Raw genomic sequence first — 22130 nt, 5'->3', positions numbered from 1 at the left:
ATGGAGAGAGAGAGAGAGAGAGAGAGAGAGAGAGAGAGAGAGAGAGAGAGAGAGAGAGAAGGAGAGGAATAGATGGAGAGAGAGAGAGAGAGAGGAAGAGAGAAGGAGAGGAATAGATGGAGAGAGAGAGAGAGAGGAAGAGAGAAGGAGAGGAATAGATGGAGAGAGAGAGAGAGAGGAAGAGAGAAGGAGAGGAATAGATGGAGAGAGAGAGAGAGAGGAAGAGAGAAGGAGAGGAATAGATGGAGAGAGAGAGAGAGAGAGAGGAAGAGAGTAGGAGAGGAATAGATGGAGAGAGAGAGAGAGAGAGAGAGAGAGAGAGAGAGAGAGAGAGAGAGAGAGAAATAGATGGAGAGAAGAGAGAGAGAGAGAGAGAGAGAGAGAGAGAGAGAGAGAGAGAGAGAGAGAGAGAGAGAGAGAGAGAGAGAGAGAGAGAAGGAGAGGAATAGATGGAGAGAGAGAGAGGAAGAGAGAAGGAGAGGAATAGATGGAGAGAGAGAGAGAGAGAGGAAGAGAGAAGGAGAGGAATAGATGGAGAGAGAGAGAGAGAGGAAGAGAGAAGGAGAGGAATAGATGGAGAGAGAGAGAGAGAGAGAGAGAGAGAGAGAGAGAGAGAGAGAGAGAGAGAGAGAGGAAGAGAGAAGGAGAGGAATAGATGAAGAGAGAGCGAGACAGAGAGGGAGAGGAAGAGAGAGCGAGATAAAGTGAGAGAAATAAGAGGGCAGAAAGAGATAAGCCAGAGTGTGAGTTAGACAGGGGGAGAGAGAATGAATCATGAGCTCAGTAAATTAATTTGATTAGCTCCCACTCTCTCCACTGATGCTGAGGTCTCGGGGTCTCTTCCTGTGCCTGAGTGGCTTTACACATTTCACTGTAACCAATTCAGCCAGCGCTAATTACCTAGTAATGAACCATGAGGCCAGGGGAAGTACTGGCAGGTGGAGAGAGGCTTTACTGAGAACAAAACATGGATCCCTCCAGTCACTGCATTCACACAGCCAGCCCAATTCCAATCTTTTTCTGTTCCCTTGTTGCCATACAGTTCTGTGCGTGGGGAGCCTAGATGAGCACTAAATGAGATCCACAGAAACATGTCTCCCCCAGAGATGTGAGAGACTGATAGGCTGATAAGGAGGGCAGGTATAATATTGGATAAGGTTCATGTGTTATCGGATCCTAACTTTCAGAGCTCCTTTCATTCATTCACACACAGTCTAGATGAGAGGTGAAAAGCGAGTCGAGAACGGTTTTAGCATTCACCTTGTGGGGGACACAGCATGTATAAGGGACGCCACAGGCCAGTGGCCCGGTGCCATTGCAGAAATGGTATTGATTGACACCCCAGTCCTTGTAGTCGTCCCCACCACAACAAGAGAACTAGAGAGAGACAAAACAAGCCATGCATAGTGTCGAGAATCATTGTAACATCTAAACCGCTGTGAAATATCTTTTCCATAACCAAAAGTATTGTATTTTCAGCTGTTTGAAACTGGTGTACAAAACTGAAAGTAAAAGACAGCAAAAAATAAACTTAAGAGCAGGAGGCATAGAAATTGAGCACATAGAACAGATCAACCGCTTCTTGGACTTGCTTTCAATGAAAAGGACATAACACACATTTCTATGTGAATTTGGTCAGGTCGCCCAAAGTTACATATTGCAGCTTTAATAGAAAATCTATGGCAATCTATCGTAACGTTGGGAATTTATATTTAAATAACTTTTTTTTTAAGTATTCATATACAGTGCTTTCAGAAATTGATTAAATACATTTTATTTTCTCATCCATCTACACATAATACCCCATCATGACAAAGTGAAAACATGTTTTTAGAATGTAGTCAAATGTATTAAAAATGGAACACATAACTAACAGAACTTATTTTCACATGTGATAAGGCCAGAGATCATTACAGACACCTGTGATAATGTGAAGTACCCAAAAAGGCCACTAGATGTCTTGTGATAGGTTACATATAATCCTTGAAAATCCTGGTAGTTTACTGGTAAACATATACATCTTACAGTAATATACCTTCTCTTTGCAACCCTACCCACTGGGCACAGATGTCAATTCAACATCTATTTCAAGTTGGTTTAACATAATTTCATTCAAATGATGTGGAAACAATGTTGATTCAACCAGTGTGTGCCCAGTGGGTAATGTGTGGGTGTGTGCCCAGTGGGTAATGTGTGGGTGTGTGCCCAGTGGGTAATGTGTGGGTGTGTGCCCAGTGGGTAATGTGTGGGTGTGTGCCCAGTGGGTAATGTGTGGGTGTGTGCCCAGTGGGTAATGTGTGGGTGTGTGCCCAGTGGGGCAGAAGGTAGCCTAGTGGTTAGAGCGTCTGGCCAGTAACCGAAACATTGCCAGATCGAATTCCCGATCTGACAAGGTACAAATCTGTCGTTCTGCCACTGAACAAGGCAGTTAACCCACTGTTCCTAGGCTGTCATTGTACATCAGAATTTGTTCTTAACTGACTTGCCTGGTTAAATAAAAAACGGTCAGTGGCCTCTTCATTCAGTACACACCACTATTTCCTGTCTGTTGCTTCTGATAATGAAAAGGGAATCAGTCCTCTTACCTTCTGTTGCACAAAATCCAGGATGTTTTTGAAGTCCAGATCATCGTAATAGTGTTTAATTCCCTCTCGTATACTGCTCTGGAACAGGGCTGATGTCTACAGGGAGAGAGAGAAAGAGTAGAGAGAGAAGAGGGATGATAAAAGCCATGAAATTCCTCATCCATCACATTGAATGCTTCTTTGATGTGATCTTATCGTGACTGGAGGCGATGCCAGAGGCGACACTGGTGAACATGTGTTACAGCTGTGTGTGTGTGTGTGTGTGTGTGTGTGTGTGTGTGTGTGTGTGACAGAGAGAGAGAGAACTGACCTTTTTCTCAAAGATGAGCGCAACGATGAGAGCCACAGCCTGCAGGAACAGTAGCACACACAGGACACACAAAAACTGGAAGATAGATGGAGAGAGGGAGAGAATGCACTTAGCATGCCATGTACATATCAAGCCAGAGGGACCAGAGATTGCTGGGCTGAGATTGGCAACACCATCCTCAGGTTGACTGACATATCCCAGTCAGCAGAGTCCTCTTGTCCTGTCCCCTCCTCCTCCCACTCCATTTACCTTGAGTCTCCTCAAACTAATCTCTCAACCCTCCTCTATTCTTTCCTTCATCCCTCATCTTTTCCATCCTAACCTCCATCGCTCCTCGTATCCCCCCTTCCCCCCTCCCATCCCTCCCTCTCTCACCATGTGTAGCAGGGTCTTGTTGTCCCTGAGGGAGCCCACCATGCCCACCAGGGAGACGGTGAACATCACCAGGCCCAGCAGGATGAGCACCACAGCGGGGGCCAGGAACACCCCCTCCAGGGTACGGTTCTTCTGACGCTCCACCTCCGCGTACACCCCCACGCACAACACACACAGGCCCAGGAGCTGGGGGAGGGAGAGAGAGAGGGAGAGAGGGAAGAAGAGAGGGTAGGGGTCGGGGTGAGATGGTCAGAGCTCTGCAGTGTGCCATCTTTCTGAATAAGCATAATTTCATGAGAGCAGTGTGCATAGAAAGCCTAACCAAGCAACGTTCAAAGCTACCGTTTCCCTTGGATTGTGTTGTAAACTCATAGCTGTCAAATAACATGGACTTCTTCAAAATAGCACGGATAAGTCCCAAATGGTACCCTAGTCCATATAGTGCACTTCTTTTGACCAAAGCCCTGGATGTCTTCCTCTCCAGTGGTAGCATCCTGATGATACAACCCATTTTCCTTGTTCCTTGTAGTTAATTAGGAAACACAAAGGGCTTTCGTTTAAAGTTGGCAAATGACGACAGGAGATGGTGGTTAGAGAACTAGGCCAAGGCTAGCTGCTGTGTTGTTGTGGCATCAGCCTTGTTAGCAACAAACAAACCCCACTTGACTACCTCCTGGTGTGCCATTTGAGAGCTTTCAAAACCATGGCACGGTGGGTCTCACGTTGTCTGCATCCCAAATGGCACCCTTTTCCCTTTATAGTGATAAAGGGACTATAAAAGGTACTAGCCTATATCGGGAATAGGGTGCCATTTGGAATGCAGACTGACTCATAATGATAGTCCTTTCTTTCTGCAACAAACAATCTTAACCCCATAGCCTACCTATTGATTCTCAATTAGGAAGAGAGGCAATCTGCACTAAGAGAGCAAGCCTCATCACTCTTTCCCTACTTTAGTCCATTCACAACTGCCAGCACCACACCGCCCAACATCGGAAAAAGTCCCTACCCAGTGGGGTGCAAAAATCAAGTTGAATCAACGTGGAATACTGATTGGATTTGCAAAATTAACGTAAGGGAATTTCATAAATTTTTTTCACACAACTTCACTCAAAGTAGGGTCAAATTGTAGGTTGATTTCACACTGAATTCACGTTAGTTGACAACTCAACATGTAAATCAAAACTAGACGTTAAAATGACGTCTGTGTAGAGTGGATATTTTCAAAAGATGTAGGCCTACTTTTAGTCTCTCACAGCGGTTAGCTAATTTATCATTCATTCTGTCATCCACTGTAGTGTAGCGTAAGAAGGAGGCTACACACACTGAGACTGAGAGACAAACCCATCATCTTACAAAATAACAAACTTCAGACTGATAAGAAGCAATGCAAATAGGCTACACAGTACACATACTCTCTCAAAGGATTAGTCGACTGACTCTCTCCTTCCCAAAGGAAACCTACACGCAAAACGGTGTGAAATGACACAAAGCAGATTGAACAGACAAGGAGAAGAAATAGCATTCATTAACAATGAGTGCTCCTGCATGGCTTTGGGCCAGGGGAGCTCTTGGGGGAACACAAGCCAAGGCATTACATCTGAACACGCCGGAGGAGGCAGTGCTGAAAGGAAAAAGGATTAACGAAAGAAGTTAGAAAGAATGGAGAAAATAAAAATCGAAACGGGGGAAGTTCCTACTCAGCAGCAGTATGGCTGACGAAGGGAGACAGGCAGAGAGACAGAGCTACAGACAGAAAGGTGGGGTGAAAATTGAACATGAAATTGACTGCAATTTCCTGTGAGGTGAGAGGGAGAGTCATGGACTGTGAGAGAGGGTGAGAAAGCAGAGAGGGAGATGGCTGAGGAACGCTCAACTCCGTTCTCTTATATCGAGGTGGAGTAGAGTAGTGATAACTGGTCGCGCGATTCGCTAACAACAACATTGAGTCACCATCAGTCGTTACTTGTAAAAATGTAAATACTGAAAATGCTTACCGGTACCTATGTTTGACCTATGCTACTGTGGTCCGTCCACATAAAAAAATGTATTGAAGACAACCACCAACTTTTCCCTCATTTGTGTTGCACAACTCAGCGTGAATGTGAATGTACCAATTGAATCCCAGCTCACATAGTACGTCAAGGCCGCTACGTAGGTACAGGTAAGCATTATCAGAATTGACATTTTTACAAGTATCAACTGATGGTGACTTAATGTTGTTGCTAGCAAATTGCGAGACCAGTTATTAATAGTCAACTCCGCATTGATATAAGAGAACGGAGTTGAGCTTTCCTGAGCTAAGAGGGAGAGAGAGGGATTCATTATACCCGCTGATTGATTCCAGGATGACGAGTATTCACTAAAAATGGTGGCGGAAAGAGAGAGTGATGGCGGGACAGGGTTACATTTAACTGATAAAGTAACTGGATGAGTAAAATAGACTCACAATCTAAATCTGCTGACTCATCCATTAGCTTAGGCTATGGTTTGAAGTTCAAATTTGACAAATAGAAAAGAGGCGGAGAGCACTAGGATCTGTTCAATAGTCTCCTTTAAAGACTTTCTATTCTACCACCTTTCAGGCAGCACATCCACAACTAGAGGCCTAACTATAGGGGCACACAATGGAGCTAGCACTCAAAGGTTGTCTATGGTGACTCATAGAGATGGGCGAATCAAATTAAATTGTATGTGTCAAATACACAGTTTACAGCAGGTATAAAAGTTGCAGTGAAATGCTTGTGTGCTAATAGCTCCCTCAACAATGCAGTACATTAGTCAATATGTATCATAACAATAATACATGTCAAATCTAAAATAACAAGTATGAGTGTGGGTGCTTGTGTGTTTGTGTGTAAGGGTTAAATGTGTGGAGACTGGAGAGTGCAAATAATAATAATAATAATCTAAATTGCAGATAGTCTCAGAGGTCCAGATAGTCTCAGAGGTCCAGATAGTCTCAGAGGTCCAGATAGTCTCAGAGGTCCAGATAGTCTCAGAGGTCCAGATAGTCTCAGAGGTCCAGATAGTCTCAGAGGTCCAGATAGTCTCAGAGGTCCAGAGGTCCAGATAGTCTCAGAGGTCCAGATAGTCTCAGAGGTCCAGATAGTCTCAGAGGTCCAGATAGTCTCAGAGGTCCAGATAGTCTCAGAGGTCCAGATAGTCTCAGAGGTCCAGATAGTCTCTGAGGTCCAGATAGTCTCTGAGGTCCAGATAGTCTCTGAGGTCCAGATAGTCTCTGAGGTCCAGATAGTCTCTGAGGTGCATGTCTGTGCAGGGAGAAAGCTGGTTCAGTATTCTGATGGCCTGGTGGTAGAAATTGTCTCTGAACCTGATGCTCCGAAAAAGCTTGCCAGATGGTAACAGAGTGAAGAGTTTGTGGCTCGTGTGCCCTTGACAATCAGTCCTTGACAATCTTACTCAAACATCGCCTGGTGTACAGTGGCAAGAAAAAGTATGTGAACCTTTTGGAATTACCTGGATTTCTGATTTGTCATAAAATGTGATCTTATTGTCATCTGTCACAACAATAGACAAACACATTTTGCTTAAACTAATAACACACAAACAATTATACGTTTTCATGTCTTTATTGAACACACTGTGTAAACATTCACAAGTGCAGGGTGGGAAACGTGTGTGTACCCTTGGATTTAATAACTGGTTGACCCTCATTTTTGCAGCAATAACCTCAACCAAACATTTTCTGTAGTTGCGGATCAGACCTTCACAACGGTCAGGAGGAATTTTGGACCATTCCTCTTTACAAAACTGTTTCAGGTCAGCAATATTCTTGGGATGTCTGGTGTGAACTGCTCTCTTGAGGTCATGCCACAGCATCTCAATTGGGTTGAGGTCAGGGCTATGACAGGGCCACTCCAGAAGGCGTATTTTCTTCTTTTGAAGCTATTCTGTTGTTGATTTACTTCTGTGTTTTGGGTCGTTGTCCTGTTGCATCAACCAACTTCTGTTGAGATTCAATTGGCGGACAGATAGCCTTACATTCTCCTGCAAAATGTCTTGATACACTTGGGAATTCATTCCATCGATGATAGAAAGCTGTCCAGGCCTTGAGGAAGCAAAGCAGCCCCAAACCATGATGCTCCCTCCACCATACTTTACAGTAGGGATGAGGTTTTGATGTTGGTGTTCTGTGCCTTTTTTTCTCCACACATAGTGTTGTGTGTTCCTTCCAAACAACTCAACTGTAGTTTCATCTGTCCACAGAATATTTAGCCAGTAGCGCTGTGGAACATCCAGGTGCTCTTTTGCAAACCTCAGATGTGCAGCAATGTTTTTTTGGCTTCTTCCATTGTGTCCTCCCATGAACACCATTCTTGTTTAGTGTTTTACGTATCGTAGACTCGTCAACAGAGATGTTAGCATGTCCCAGAGATTTATGTAAGTCTTTAGCTGACATTCCAGGATTCTTCTTAACCTCATTGAGCATTCTGCACTGTGCTCTTGCAGTCATCTTTGCAGGATGGCCACTCCTAGGGAGAGTAGCAACAGTGCTGAACTCTCCATTTCTAGACAATTTGTCTTACCGTGGACTGATGAACATCAAGGCTTTTAGAGATACTTTTGTAACCATTTCCAGCTTTATACAAGTCAACAATTCTTAATCTTTTGAGATATCTTCTCTTCAAGGCATGTTTCACATCAGGCAATGCTTCTTGTGAATAGCAAACTCAAATTGTGTGAGTGTTTTTTATAGGGCAGGGCAGCTCTAACCAACATCTCCAATCTCGTCTCATTGATTTGACTCCAGGTTAGCCGACTCCTGACTCCAATTAGCTTTTGGAGAAGTCATTAGCCTAAGGGTTCACGTACTTTTTCCAACCTACACTGTGAAAGTTTAAATTATGTATTCAATATAGACAATAAAAATACAATAATTTGTGTGTTATTAGTTTAAGCACACTGTTTGTCTACTGTTGTGACTTAGACAAAGATCAGATCAAATTTTACGACCAATTTATGCAAAAATCTAGGTAATTCCAAAGAGTTCACATACTTTTTCTTGCCACTGTACATGTCCTGGAGGACAGGAAGCTCACCCCCAGTGATGTATTGGGCCGTCCACACCACCCTGTGTAGAGCGTTCCAGTAGAGGCGGTGACGCAGCCGGTCAATATGATTGTGCAGCTATAGCACTTCTTGAGGATCTGAGGGCCCATGTCAAATTTCTTCAGTCGCCAGAGATTGAAGAGACACTGTTACGCCTTCTTCACCACAGTGGTGGTGTGTATGGTCCATGTCAGGTCCTCTGTGACGTGCACATCGAGGAACTTGGAGCTTTTGATCCCCCTCTCCCCCTGTTTCCTATAGTCCACAATCAGCTCCTTAGTTTCGCTGACATTGAGGTTATTTTCTTGGCACCGCTCTGCCAGGGCTTGTCACCGTCGGCGATCAGGCCCGCCACCGTCGTGTCGTTGGCACTCATATACGTTCATAAAGACATCACTTAAACACTGAGTCACTAATCAAGGTTAGGTTGCATTTCATTGCAAAAATTATCGACCATACCGATCAATTTTATCCCAAGCATTTTTGCTGATATCCTTCATGACGATATGTAGCCTATTCTAGAGAAATGTGACGTTTGAAATGAAATAGGTTTGCTAATATGGGTGATTGTTAATGGGACAATCGATGGCTACTACCATCAAACTGGTAGTAGTAGTTTACAGGATAATTAAAAAATAATTGTGGTAGACATTAATGTTAGATGATTATCATTCTACTTATCATATAAATTCATCGCAACTTTTGTCCATATCGCACAGCTCTATACTGATGTATAAGCAAAGAAAATGAATTGAAAGCAAGCTAAAGTCACCAAGCCACCCATCCTTATCTCTTACTAACTTTCCCAGTTTCCTTCCTGCTCTCTTTCAGCTGTAGCATCCTCACTGCCTGTTGGTGGGATGACAGTAAAGACTGACATTGCAGCATCCTACTGGATTAATGCATAATCTTCACAGACCTTTCTATTGAGTTGTTCCTAGCCACTGTGCTTCTACACCTGCATTGCTTTTAGGCTGGGTTTCTGTTCAGCACTTTGAGATATCAACTGATGTACGAAGGGCTATATAAATACATTTGATTTGACAAAGCAGAGCAGAGAGTACAGATCATCCCTCTTAGGAGCAATGGGACAGGGGGCTCTCAATCTCAAGCCCTCACTCTCAGAGTAAAAGCCTCTCAACACACAGCATGTCCAAATGGCAACCTATCCCCTATGTAGTGCACTACATTTGACCAGGGCCCATAAAGCACTGGTCAGAAGTAGTGCACTATGTAGGGTATAGGGGACGCACAACAATATTACTGCACGCAACGCTTATCACCAAACTACAGCTGGTAAAGCAAATGACAGTCTGTGACTTGTGCCACATGGTACCCAGAGATAGGCATATGGTGCTGTGTTGCGTGTGGGTGGGTTGGTTGCATGCCCTTCCTGAAAAGGCTGTGTCAGAAACCCCAAATCATGTGACACTGGTAGACAGTGACAGTCTGTGCAATGAGATGGTGTCATAATTGAAGATTAAACACTCAGAAAACTAGGCTATTCACTACAAAATGGCACTAGAAAGTTCATCTGTAGACCGAGCAGCATTTTAAGTTAAGCTTATTCACCCAAAAATACGTATTTGCTGTAAAATACATCCATGATGCAAATTCCCTTATTCTAAACAGACACATAATACTTTTAATACTCTAATCTGCATCACTAGCCTTAAAGACTACAGCGCACACAATTAAAATGTGTCATATAGGCTAGCCTGTCATGGACTTTAAGAGAATTAGACCTACCTGTGTAACCCACTACTGCCCTGAAAAGCTGCCTCAGAACACCTAGACGAGACATGTCAACACCAGGCTGCATTACATGTCTCAGAACACCTAGAAGAGGCTTGTCAACACCAGACTGCATGACATGTCTCAGAACACCTAGAAGAGGCTTGTCAACACCAGACTACATTACATGTCTCAGAACACCTGGAAGAGGCTTGTCAACACCAGGCTGCATTACATGTCTCAGAACACCTAGAAGAGGCTTGTTAACACCAGACTGCATTACATGTCTCAGAACACCTAGAAGAGGCTTGTCAACACCTTGTCAACACCTAGACGAGACATGTCAACACCAGGCTGCATTACATGTCTCAGAACACCTAGACGAGACATGTCAACACCAGGCTGCATTACATGTCTCAGAACACCTGGAAGAGGCTTGTCAACACCAGGCTGCATTACATGTCTCAGAACACCTAGACAAGGCTTGTCAACACCAGGCTGCATTACATGTCTCAGAACACCTAGAAGAGGCTTGTCAACACCAGGCTGCATTACATGTCTCAGAACACCTAGACGAGACATGTCAACACCAGGCTGCATTACATGTCTCAGAACACCTGGAAGAGGCTTGTCAACACCAGGCTGCATTACATGTCTCAGAACACCTAGACAAGGCTTGTCAACACCAGGCTGCATTACATGTCTCAGAACACCTAGAAGAGGCTTGTCAAAACCTAGACGAGACATGTCAACACCAGGCTGCATTACATGTCTCAGAACACCTAGAAGAGGCTTGTCAACACCAGGCTGCATTACATGTCTCAGAACACCTAGACGAGACATGTCAACACCAGGCTGCATTACATGTCTCAGAACACCTGGAAGAGGCTTGTCAACACCAGGCTGCATTACATGTCTCAGAACACCTAGACAAGGCTTGTCAACACCAGGCTGCATTACATGTCTCAGAACACCTAGAAGAGGCTTGTCAAAACCTAGACGAGACATGTCAACACCAGGCTGCATTACATGTCTCAGAACACCTAGAAGAGGCTTGTCAACACCAGGCTGCATTACATGTCTCAGAACACCTAGACAAGGCTTGTCAACACCAGGCTGCATTACATGTCTCAGAACACCTAGAAGAGGCTTGTCAACACCAGGCTGCATTACATGTCTCAGAACACCTAGAAGAGGCTTGTCAACACCAGGCTGCATTACATGTCTCAGAACACCTAGAAGAGGCTTGTCAACACCTTGTCAACACCTAGACGAGACATGTCAACACCAGGCTGCATTACATGTCTCAGAACACCTGGAAGAGGCTTGTCAACACCAGGCTGCATTACATGTCTCAGAACACCTAGACAAGGCTTGTCAACACCAGGCTGCATTACATGTCTCAGGACACCTAGAAGAGGCTTGTCAACACCAGGCTGCATTACATGTCTCAGAACACCTAGAAGAGGCTTGTCAACACCAGGCTGCATTACATGTCTCAGAACACCTAGAAGAGGCTTGTCAAAACCTAGACGAGACATGTCAACACCGGGCTGCATTACATGTCTCAGAACACCTAGAAGAGGCTTGTCAAAACCTAGACGAGACATGTCAACACCAGGCTGCATTACATGTCTCAGAACACCTAGAAGAGGCTTGTCAACACCAGGCTGCATTACATGTCTCAGAACACCTAGAAGAGGCTTGTCAACACCAGGCTGCATTACATGTCTCAGAACACCTAGAAGAGGCTTGTCAACACCAGGCTACATTACATGTCTCAGAATACCTAGACAAGGCTTGTCAACACCAGGCTACATTACATGTCTCAGAATACCTAGACAAGGCTTGTCAACACCAGGCTACATTACATGTCTCAGAACACCTAGAAGAGGCTTGTCAACACCAGGCTGCATTACATGTCTCAGAACACCTAGAAGAGGCTTGTGAACACCTTGTCAACACCTAGACGAGACATGTCAACACCAGGCTGCATTACATGTCTCAGAACACCTAGACGAGGCTTGTCAACACCTTGTCAACACCTAGAAGAGGCTTGTCAACACCAGACTACATTACATGTCTCAGAACACCTGGAAGAGGCTTGTCAACACCAGGCTGCATTACATGTCTCAGAACACCTGGAAGAGGCTTGTCAACACCAGGCTGCATTACATGTCTCAGAACACCTAGAAGAGGCTTGTCAACACCTTGTCAACACCTAGACGAGACATGTCAACACCAGGCTGCATTACATGTCTCAGAACACCTAGACGAGACATGTCAACACCAGGCTGCATTACATGTCTCAGAACACCTAGACGAGACATGTCAACACCAGGCTGCATTACATGTCTCAGAACACCTGGAAGAGGCTTGTCAACACCAGGCTGCATTACATGTCTCAGAACACCTAGACAAGGCTTGTCAACACCAGGCTGCATTACATGTCTCAGAACACCTAGAAGAGGCTTGTCAACACCAGGCTGCATTACATGTCTCAGAACACCTAGAAGAGGCTTGTCAAAACCTAGACGAGACATGTCAACACCAGGCTGCATTACATGTCTCAGAACACCTAGAAGAGGCTTGTCAACACCAGGCTGCATTACATGTCTCAGAACACCTAGACGAGACATGTCAACACCAGGCTGCATTACATGTCTCAGAACACCTAGAAGAGGCTTGTCAACACCAGGCTGCATTACATGTCTCAGAACACCTAGAAGAGGCTTGTCAAAACCTAGACGAGACATGTCAACACCGGGCTGCATGACATGTCTCAGAACACCTGGAAGAGGCTTGTCAACACCAGGCTGCATTACATGTCTCAGAACACCTAGAAGAGGCTTGTCAACACCAGGCTACATTACATGTCTCAGAATACCTAGACAAGGCTTGTCAACACCAGGCTACATTACATGTCTCAGATCACCTAGAAGAGGCTTGTCAACACCAGGCTGCATTACATGTCTCAGAACACCTAGAAGAGGCTTGTCAACACCAGGCTGCATTACATGTCTCAGAACACCTAGAAGAGGCTTGTCAACACCTTGTCAACACCTAGAAGAGGCTTGTCAACACCAGGCTGCATTACATGTCTCAGAACACCTAGAAGAGGCTTGTCGACACCTTGTCAACACCTAGAAGAGGCTTGTCAACACCAGACTACATTACATGTCTCAGAACACCTGGAAGAGGCTTGTCAACACCAGGCTGCATTACATGTCTCAGAACACCTGGAAGAGGCTTGTCAACACCAGGCTGCATTACATGTCTCAGAACACCTAGAAGAGGCTTGTCAACACCAGGCTACATTACATGTCTCAGAATACCTAGACAAGGCTTGTCAACACCAGGCTACATTACATGTCTCAGAACACCTAGAAGAGGCTTGTCAACACCAGGCTGCATTACATGTCTCAGAACACCTAGAAGAGGCTTGTCAACACCTTGTCAACACCTAGAAGAGGCGTGTCAACACCAGACTGCATTACATGTCTCAGAACACCTAGAAGAGGCTTGTCAACACCAGGCTGCATTACATGTCTCAGAACACCTAGAAGAGGCTTGTCGACACCTTGTCAACACCTAGACAAGGCTTGTCAACACCAGGCTACATTACATGTCTCAGAACACCTAGAAGAGGCTTGTCAACACCAGGCTGCATTACATGTCTCAGAACACCTAGAAGAGGCTTGTCAACACCAGGCTGCATTACATGTCTCAGAACACCTAGAAGAGGCTTGTCAACACCTTGTCAACACCTAGACGAGACATGTCAACACCAGGCTGCATTACATGTCTCAGAACACCTAGAAGAGGCTTGTCAACACCTTGTCAACACCTAGAAGAGGCTTGTCAACACCAGACTGCATTACATGTCTCAGAACACCTAGAAGAGGCTTGTCAACACCAGGCTGCATTACATGTCTCAGAACACCTAGAAGAGGCTTGTCGACACCTTGTCAACACCTAGAAGAGGCTTGTCAACACCAGACTACATTACATGTCTCAGAACACCTGGAAGAGGCTTGTCAACACCAGGCTGCATTACATGTCTCAGAACACCTGGAAGAGGCTTGTCAACACCAGGCTGCATTACATGTCTCAGAACACCTAGAAGAGGCTTGTCAACACCAGGCTACATTACATGTCTCAGAACACCTAGAAGAGGCTTGTCAACACCAGGCTACATTACATGTCTCAGAACACCTAGAAGAGGCTTGTCAACACCAGGCTGCATTACATGTCTCAGAACACCTAGACGAGGCTTGTCAACACCTTGTCAACACCTAGAAGAGGCTTGTCAACACCAGACTGCATTACATGTCTCAGAACACCTAGAAGAGGCTTGTCAACACCAGGCTGCATTACATGTCTCAGAACACCTAGAAGAGGCTTGTGAACACCTTGTCAACACCTAGACGAGACATGTCAACACCAGGCTGCATTACATGTCTCAGAACACCTAGACGAGGCTTGTCAACACCTTGTCAACACCTAGAAGAGGCTTGTCAACACCAGACTACATTACATGTCTCAGAACACCTGGAAGAGGCTTGTCAACACCAGGCTGCATTACATGTCTCAGAACACCTGGAAGAGGCTTGTCAACACCAGGCTGCATTACATGTCTCAGAACACCTAGAAGAGGCTTGTCAACACCAGGCTACATTACATGTCTCAGAACACCTAGAAGAGGCTTGTCAACACCAGGCTACATTACATGTCTCAGAACACCTAGAAGAGGCTTGTCAACACCAGGCTGCATTACATGTCTCAGAACACCTAGACGAGACATGTCAACACCAGGCTGCATTACATGTCTCAGAACACCTAGAAGAGGCTTGTCAACACCAGGCTGCATTACATGTCTCAGAACACCTAGAAGAGGCTTGTCAAAACCTAGACGAGACATGTCAACACCGGGCTGCATGACATGTCTCAGAACACCTGGAAGAGGCTTGTCAACACCAGGCTACATTACATGTCTCAGAACACCTAGAAGAGGCTTGTCAACACCAGGCTGCATTACATGTCTCAGAACACCTAGAAGAGGCTTGTCAACACCAGGCTACATTACATGTCTCAGAATACCTAGACAAGGCTTGTCAACACCAGGCTACATTACATGTCTCAGAACACCTAGAAGAGGCTTGTCAACACCAGGCTGCATTACATGTCTCAGAACACCTAGAAGAGGCTTGTCAACACCAGGCTGCATTACATGTCTCAGAACACCTAGAAGAGGCTTGTCAACACCTTGTCAACACCTAGACGAGACATGTCAACACCAGGCTGCATTACATGTCTCAGAACACCTAGAAGAGGCTTGTCAACACCTTGTCAACACCTAGAAGAGGCTTGTCAACACCAGACTGCATTACATGTCTCAGAACACCTAGAAGAGGCTTGTCAACACCAGGCTGCATTACATGTCTCAGAACACCTAGAAGAGGCTTGTCGACACCTTGTCAACACCTAGAAGAGGCTTGTCAACACCAGACTACATTACATGTCTCAGAACACCTGGAAGAGGCTTGTCAACACCAGGCTGCATTACATGTCTCAGAACACCTGGAAGAGGCTTGTCAACACCAGGCTGCATTACATGTCTCAGAACACCTAGAAGAGGCTTGTCAACACCAGGCTACATTACATGTCTCAGAACACCTAGAAGAGGCTTGTCAACACCAGGCTACATTACATGTCTCAGAACACCTAGAAGAGGCTTGTCAACACCAGGCTGCATTACATGTCTCAGAACACCTAGACGAGGCTTGTCAACACCTTGTCAACACCTAGAAGAGGCTTGTCAACACCAGACTGCATTACATGTCTCAGAACACCTAGAAGAGGCTTGTCAACACCAGGCTGCATTACATGTCTCAGAACACCTAGAAGAGGCTTGTGAACACCTTGTCAACACCTAGAAGAGGCTTGTCAACACCAGACTACATTACATGTCTCAGAACACCTGGAAGAGGCTTGTCAACACCAGGCTGCATTACATGTCTCAGAACACCTGGAAGAGGCTTGTCAACACCAGGCTGCATTACATGTCTCAGAACACCTAGAAGAGGCTTGTCAACACCAGGCTACATTACATGTCTCAGAACACCTAGAAGAGGCTTGTCAACACCAGGCTACATTACATGTCTCAGAACACCTAGAAGAGGCTTGTCAACACCAGGCTGCATTACATGTCTCAGAACACCTAGACGAGACATGTCAACACCAGGCTGCATTACATGTCTCAGAACACCTAGAAGAGGCTTGTCAACACCAGGCTGCATTACATGTCTCAGAACACCTAGACAAGGCTTGTCAACACCAGGCTGCATTACATGTCTCAGAACACCTAGAAGAGGCTTGTCAACACCAGGCTGCATTACATGTCTCAGAACACCTAGAAGAGGCTTGTCAAAACCTAGACGAGACATGTCAACACCGGGCTGCATGACATGTCTCAGAACACCTGGAAGAGGCTTGTCAACACCAGGCTGCATTACATGTCTCAGAACACCTAGAAGAGGCTTGTCAACACCAGGCTACATTACATGTCTCAGAATACCTAGACAAGGCTTGTCAACACCAGGCTACATTACATGTCTCAGAACACCTAGAAGAGGCTTGTCAACACCAGGCTGCATTACATGTCTCAGAACACCTAGAAGAGGCTTGTCAACACCTTGTCAACACCTAGAAGAGGCTTGTCAACACCAGACTGCATTACATGTCTCAGAACACCTAGAAGAGGCTTGTCAACACCAGGCTGCATTACATGTCTCAGAACACCTAGAAGAGGCTTGTCGACACCTTGTCAACACCTAGAAGAGGCTTGTCAACACCAGACTACATTACATGTCTCAGAACACCTGGAAGAGGCTTGTCAACACCAGGCTGCATTACATGTCTCAGAACACCTGGAAGAGGCTTGTCAACACCAGGCTGCATTACATGTCTCAGAACACCTAGAAGAGGCTTGTCAACACCAGGCTACATTACATGTCTCAGAATACCTAGACAAGGCTTGTCAACACCAGGCTACATTACATGTCTCAGAACACCTAGAAGAGGCTTGTCAACACCAGGCTGCATTACATGTCTCAGAACACCTAGAAGAGGCTTGTCAACACCTTGTCAACACCTAGAAGAGGCTTGTCAACACCAGACTGCATTACATGTCTCAGAACACCTAGAAGAGGCTTGTCAACACCAGGCTGCATTACATGTCTCAGAACACCTAGAAGAGGCTTGTCGACACCTTGTCAACGCCTAGACAAGGCTTGTCAACACCAGGCTACATTACATGTCTCAGAACACCTAGAAGAGGCTTGTCAACACCAGGCTGCATTACATGTCTCAGAACACCTAGAAGAGGCTTGTCAACACCAGGCTGCATTACATGTCTCAGAACACCTAGAAGAGGCTTGTCAACACCTTGTCAACACCTAGACGAGACATGTCAACACCAGGCTGCATTACATGTCTCAGAACACCTAGAAGAGGCTTGTCAACACCTTGTCAACACCTAGAAGAGGCTTGTCAACACCAGACTGCATTACATGTCTCAGAACACCTAGAAGAGGCTTGTCAACACCAGGCTGCATTACATGTCTCAGAACACCTAGAAGAGGCTTGTCGACACCTTGTCAACACCTAGAAGAGGCTTGTCAACACCAGACTACATTACATGTCTCAGAACACCTGGAAGAGGCTTGTCAACACCAGGCTGCATTACATGTCTCAGAACACCTGGAAGAGGCTTGTCAACACCAGGCTGCATTACATGTCTCAGAACACCTAGAAGAGGCTTGTCAACACCAGGCTACATTACATGTCTCAGAACACCTAGAAGAGGCTTGTCAACACCAGGCTACATTACATGTCTCAGAACACCTAGAAGAGGCTTGTCAACACCAGGCTGCATTACATGTCTCAGAACACCTAGACGAGGCTTGTCAACACCTTGTCAACACCTAGAAGAGGCTTGTCAACACCAGACTGCATTACATGTCTCAGAACACCTAGAAGAGGCTTGTCAACACCAGGCTGCATTACATGTCTCAGAACACCTAGAAGAGGCTTGTGAACACCTTGTCAACACCTAGACGAGACATGTCAACACCAGGCTGCATTACATGTCTCAGAACACCTAGACGAGGCTTGTCAACACCTTGTCAACACCTAGAAGAGGCTTGTCAACACCAGACTACATTACATGTCTCAGAACACCTGGAAGAGGCTTGTCAACACCAGGCTGCATTACATGTCTCAGAACACCTGGAAGAGGCTTGTCAACACCAGGCTGCATTACATGTCTCAGAACACCTAGAAGAGGCTTGTCAACACCAGGCTACATTACATGTCTCAGAACACCTAGAAGAGGCTTGTCAACACCAGGCTACATTACATGTCTCAGAACACCTAGAAGAGGCTTGTCAACACCAGGCTGCATTACATGTCTCAGAACACCTAGACGAGACATGTCAACACCAGGCTGCATTACATGTCTCAGAACACCTAGAAGAGGCTTGTCAACACCAGGCTGCATTACATGTCTCAGAACACCTAGAAGAGGCTTGTCAAAACCTAGACGAGACATGTCAACACCAGGCTGCATGACATGTCTCAGAACACCTGGAAGAGGCTTGTCAACACCAGGCTGCATTACATGTCTCAGAACACCTAGAAGAGGCTTGTCAACACCAGGCTACATTACATGTCTCAGAATACCTAGACAAGGCTTGTCAACACCAGGCTACATTACATGTCTCAGAACACCTAGAAGAGGCTTGTCAACACCAGGCTGCATTACATGTCTCAGAACACCTAGAAGAGGCTTGTCAACACCAGGCTGCATTACATGTCTCAGAACACCTAGAAGAGGCTTGTCAACACCTTGTCAACACCTAGACGAGACATGTCAACACCAGGCTGCATTACATGTCTCAGAACACCTAGAAGAGGCTTGTCAACACCTTGTCAACACCTAGAAGAGGCTTGTCAACACCAGACTGCATTACATGTCTCAGAACACCTAGAAGAGGCTTGTCAACACCAGGCTGCATTACATGTCTCAGAACACCTAGAAGAGGCTTGTCGACACCTTGTCAACACCTAGAAGAGGCTTGTCAACACCAGACTACATTACATGTCTCAGAACACCTGGAAGAGGCTTGTCAACACCAGGCTGCATTACATGTCTCAGAACACCTGGAAGAGGCTTGTCAACACCAGGCTGCATTACATGTCTCAGAACACCTAGAAGAGGCTTGTCAACACCAGGCTACATTACATGTCTCAGAACACCTAGAAGAGGCTTGTCAACACCAGGCTACATTACATGTCTCAGAACACCTAGAAGAGGCTTGTCAACACCAGGCTGCATTACATGTCTCAGAACACCTAGACGAGGCTTGTCAACACCTTGTCAACACCTAGAAGAGGCTTGTCAACACCAGACTGCATTACATGTCTCAGAACACCTAGAAGAGGCTTGTCAACACCAGGCTGCATTACATGTCTCAGAACACCTAGAAGAGGCTTGTGAACACCTTGTCAACACCTAGAAGAGGCTTGTCAACACCAGACTACATTACATGTCTCAGAACACCTGGAAGAGGCTTGTCAACACCAGGCTGCATTACATGTCTCAGAACACCTGGAAGAGGCTTGTCAACACCAGGCTGCATTACATGTCTCAGAACACCTAGAAGAGGCTTGTCAACACCAGGCTACATTACATGTCTCAGAACACCTAGAAGAGGCTTGTCAACACCAGGCTACATTACATGTCTCAGAACACCTAGAAGAGGCTTGTCAACACCAGGCTGCATTACATGTCTCAGAACACCTAGACGAGACATGTCAACACCAGGCTGCATTACATGTCTCAGAACACCTAGAAGAGGCTTGTCAACACCAGGCTGCATTACATGTCTCAGAACACCTAGAAGAGGCTTGTCAACACCTTGTCAACACCTAGACGAGACATGTCAACACCAGGCTGCATTACATGTCTCAGAACACCTAGACGAGGCTTGTCAACACCTTGTCAACACCTAGAAGAGGCTTGTCAACACCAGACTACATTACATGTCTCAGAACACCTGGAAGAGGCTTGTCAACACCAGGCTGCATTACATGTCTCAGAACACCTGGAAGAGGCTTGTCAACACCAGGCTGCATTACATGTCTCAGAACACCTAGAAGAGGCTTGTCAACACCAGGCTACATTACATGTCTCAGAACACCTAGAAGAGGCTTGTCAACACCAGGCTACATTACATGTCTCAGAACACCTAGAAGAGGCTTGTCAACACCAGGCTGCATTACATGTCTCAGAACACCTAGACGAGGCTTGTCAACACCTTGTCAACACCTAGAAGAGGCTTGTCAACACCAGACTGCATTACATGTCTCAGAACACCTAGAAGAGGCTTGTCAACACCAGGCTGCATTACATGTCTCAGAACACCTAGAAGAGGCTTGTGAACACCTTGTCAACACCTAGAAGAGGCTTGTCAACACCAGACTACATTACATGTCTCAGAACACCTGGAAGAGGCTTGTCAACACCAGGCTGCATTACATGTCTCAGAACACCTGGAAGAGGCTTGTCAACACCAGGCTGCATTACATGTCTCAGAACACCTAGAAGAGGCTTGTCAACACCAGGCTACATTACATGTCTCAGAACACCTAGAAGAGGCTTGTCAACACCAGGCTACATTACATGTCTCAGAACACCTAGAAGAGGCTTGTCAACACCAGGCTGCATTACATGTCTCAGAACACCTAGACGAGACATGTCAACACCAGGCTGCATTACATGTCTCAGAACACCTAGAAGAGGCTTGTCAACACCAGGCTGCATTACATGTCTCAGAACACCTAGAAGAGGCTTGTCAACACCTTGTCAACACCTAGACGAGACATGTCAACACCAGGCTGCATTACATGTCTCAGAACACCTAGACGAGGCTTGTCAACACCTTGTCAACACCTAGAAGAGGCTTGTCAACACCAGACTGCATTACATGTCTCAGAACACCTAGAAGAGGCTTGTCAACACCAGGCTGCATTACATGTCTCAGAACACCTAGAAGAGGCTTGTCGACACCTTGTCAACACCTAGAAGAGGCTTGTCAACACCAGACTACATTACATGTCTCAGAACACCTGGAAGAGGCTTGTCAACACCAGACTACATTACATGTCTCAGAACACCTGGAAGAGGCTTGTCAACACCAGGCTGCATTACATGTCTCAGAACACCTAGAAGAGGCTTGTCAACACCAGGCTACATTACATGTCTCAGAACACCTAGAAGAGGCTTGTCAACACCAGGCTACATTACATGTCTCAGAACACCTAGAAGAGGCTTGTCAACACCAGGCTGCATTACATGTCTCAGAACACCTAGACGAGGCTTGTCAACACCTTGTCAACACCTAGAAGAGGCTTGTCAACACCAGACTGCATTACATGTCTCAGAACACCTAGAAGAGGCTTGTCAACACCAGGCTGCATTACATGTCTCAGAACACCTAGAAGAGGCTTGTGAACACCTTGTCAACACCTAGAAGAGGCTTGTCAACACCAGACTACATTACATGTCTCAGAACACCTGGAAGAGGCTTGTCAACACCAGGCTGCATTACATGTCTCAGAACACCTGGAAGAGGCTTGTCAACACCAGGCTGCATTACATGTCTCAGAACACCTAGAAGAGGCTTGTCAACACCAGGCTACATTACATGTCTCAGAACACCTAGAAGAGGCTTGTCAACACCAGGCTACATTACATGTCTCAGAACACCTAGAAGAGGCTTGTCAACACCAGGCTGCATTACATGTCTCAGAACACCTAGACGAGACATGTCAACACCAGGCTGCATTACATGTCTCAGAACACCTAGAAGAGGCTTGTCAACACCAGGCTGCATTACATGTCTCAGAACACCTAGACAAGGCTTGTCAACACCAGGCTGCATTACATGTCTCAGAACACCTAGAAGAGGCTTGTCAACACCAGGCTGCAT

At 45.8% G+C, this 22130-nt stretch overlaps 1 protein-coding gene across 1 annotated transcript in view; it reads right to left on the bottom strand.

Annotated features, from left to right (window-relative positions):
* Nucleotides 1-22130, bottom strand: part of LOC118358492 (tetraspanin-15-like) — a 43015-nt gene that overhangs the window by 7432 nt on the left and 13453 nt on the right. The window contains exons 2-5 of the mRNA XM_052479069.1: nucleotides 3271-3456; nucleotides 2896-2970; nucleotides 2586-2681; nucleotides 1261-1377 (exon numbers count right to left, since the gene is read on the bottom strand). Of these exons, the coding sequence (XP_052335029.1) occupies nucleotides 1261-1377; nucleotides 2586-2681; nucleotides 2896-2970; nucleotides 3271-3456 (474 nt within the window). The remainder of the gene's footprint in view (nucleotides 1-1260; nucleotides 1378-2585; nucleotides 2682-2895; nucleotides 2971-3270; nucleotides 3457-22130) is intronic.

This window comes from Oncorhynchus keta, chromosome 25 (assembly GCF_023373465.1).
Source record: "Oncorhynchus keta strain PuntledgeMale-10-30-2019 chromosome 25, Oket_V2, whole genome shotgun sequence".
NCBI lineage: Eukaryota > Metazoa > Chordata > Actinopteri > Salmoniformes > Salmonidae > Oncorhynchus > Oncorhynchus keta.
Note: the sequence above shows the minus strand (reverse complement) of the source record. Positions and strands in the feature narration are given on the sequence as shown.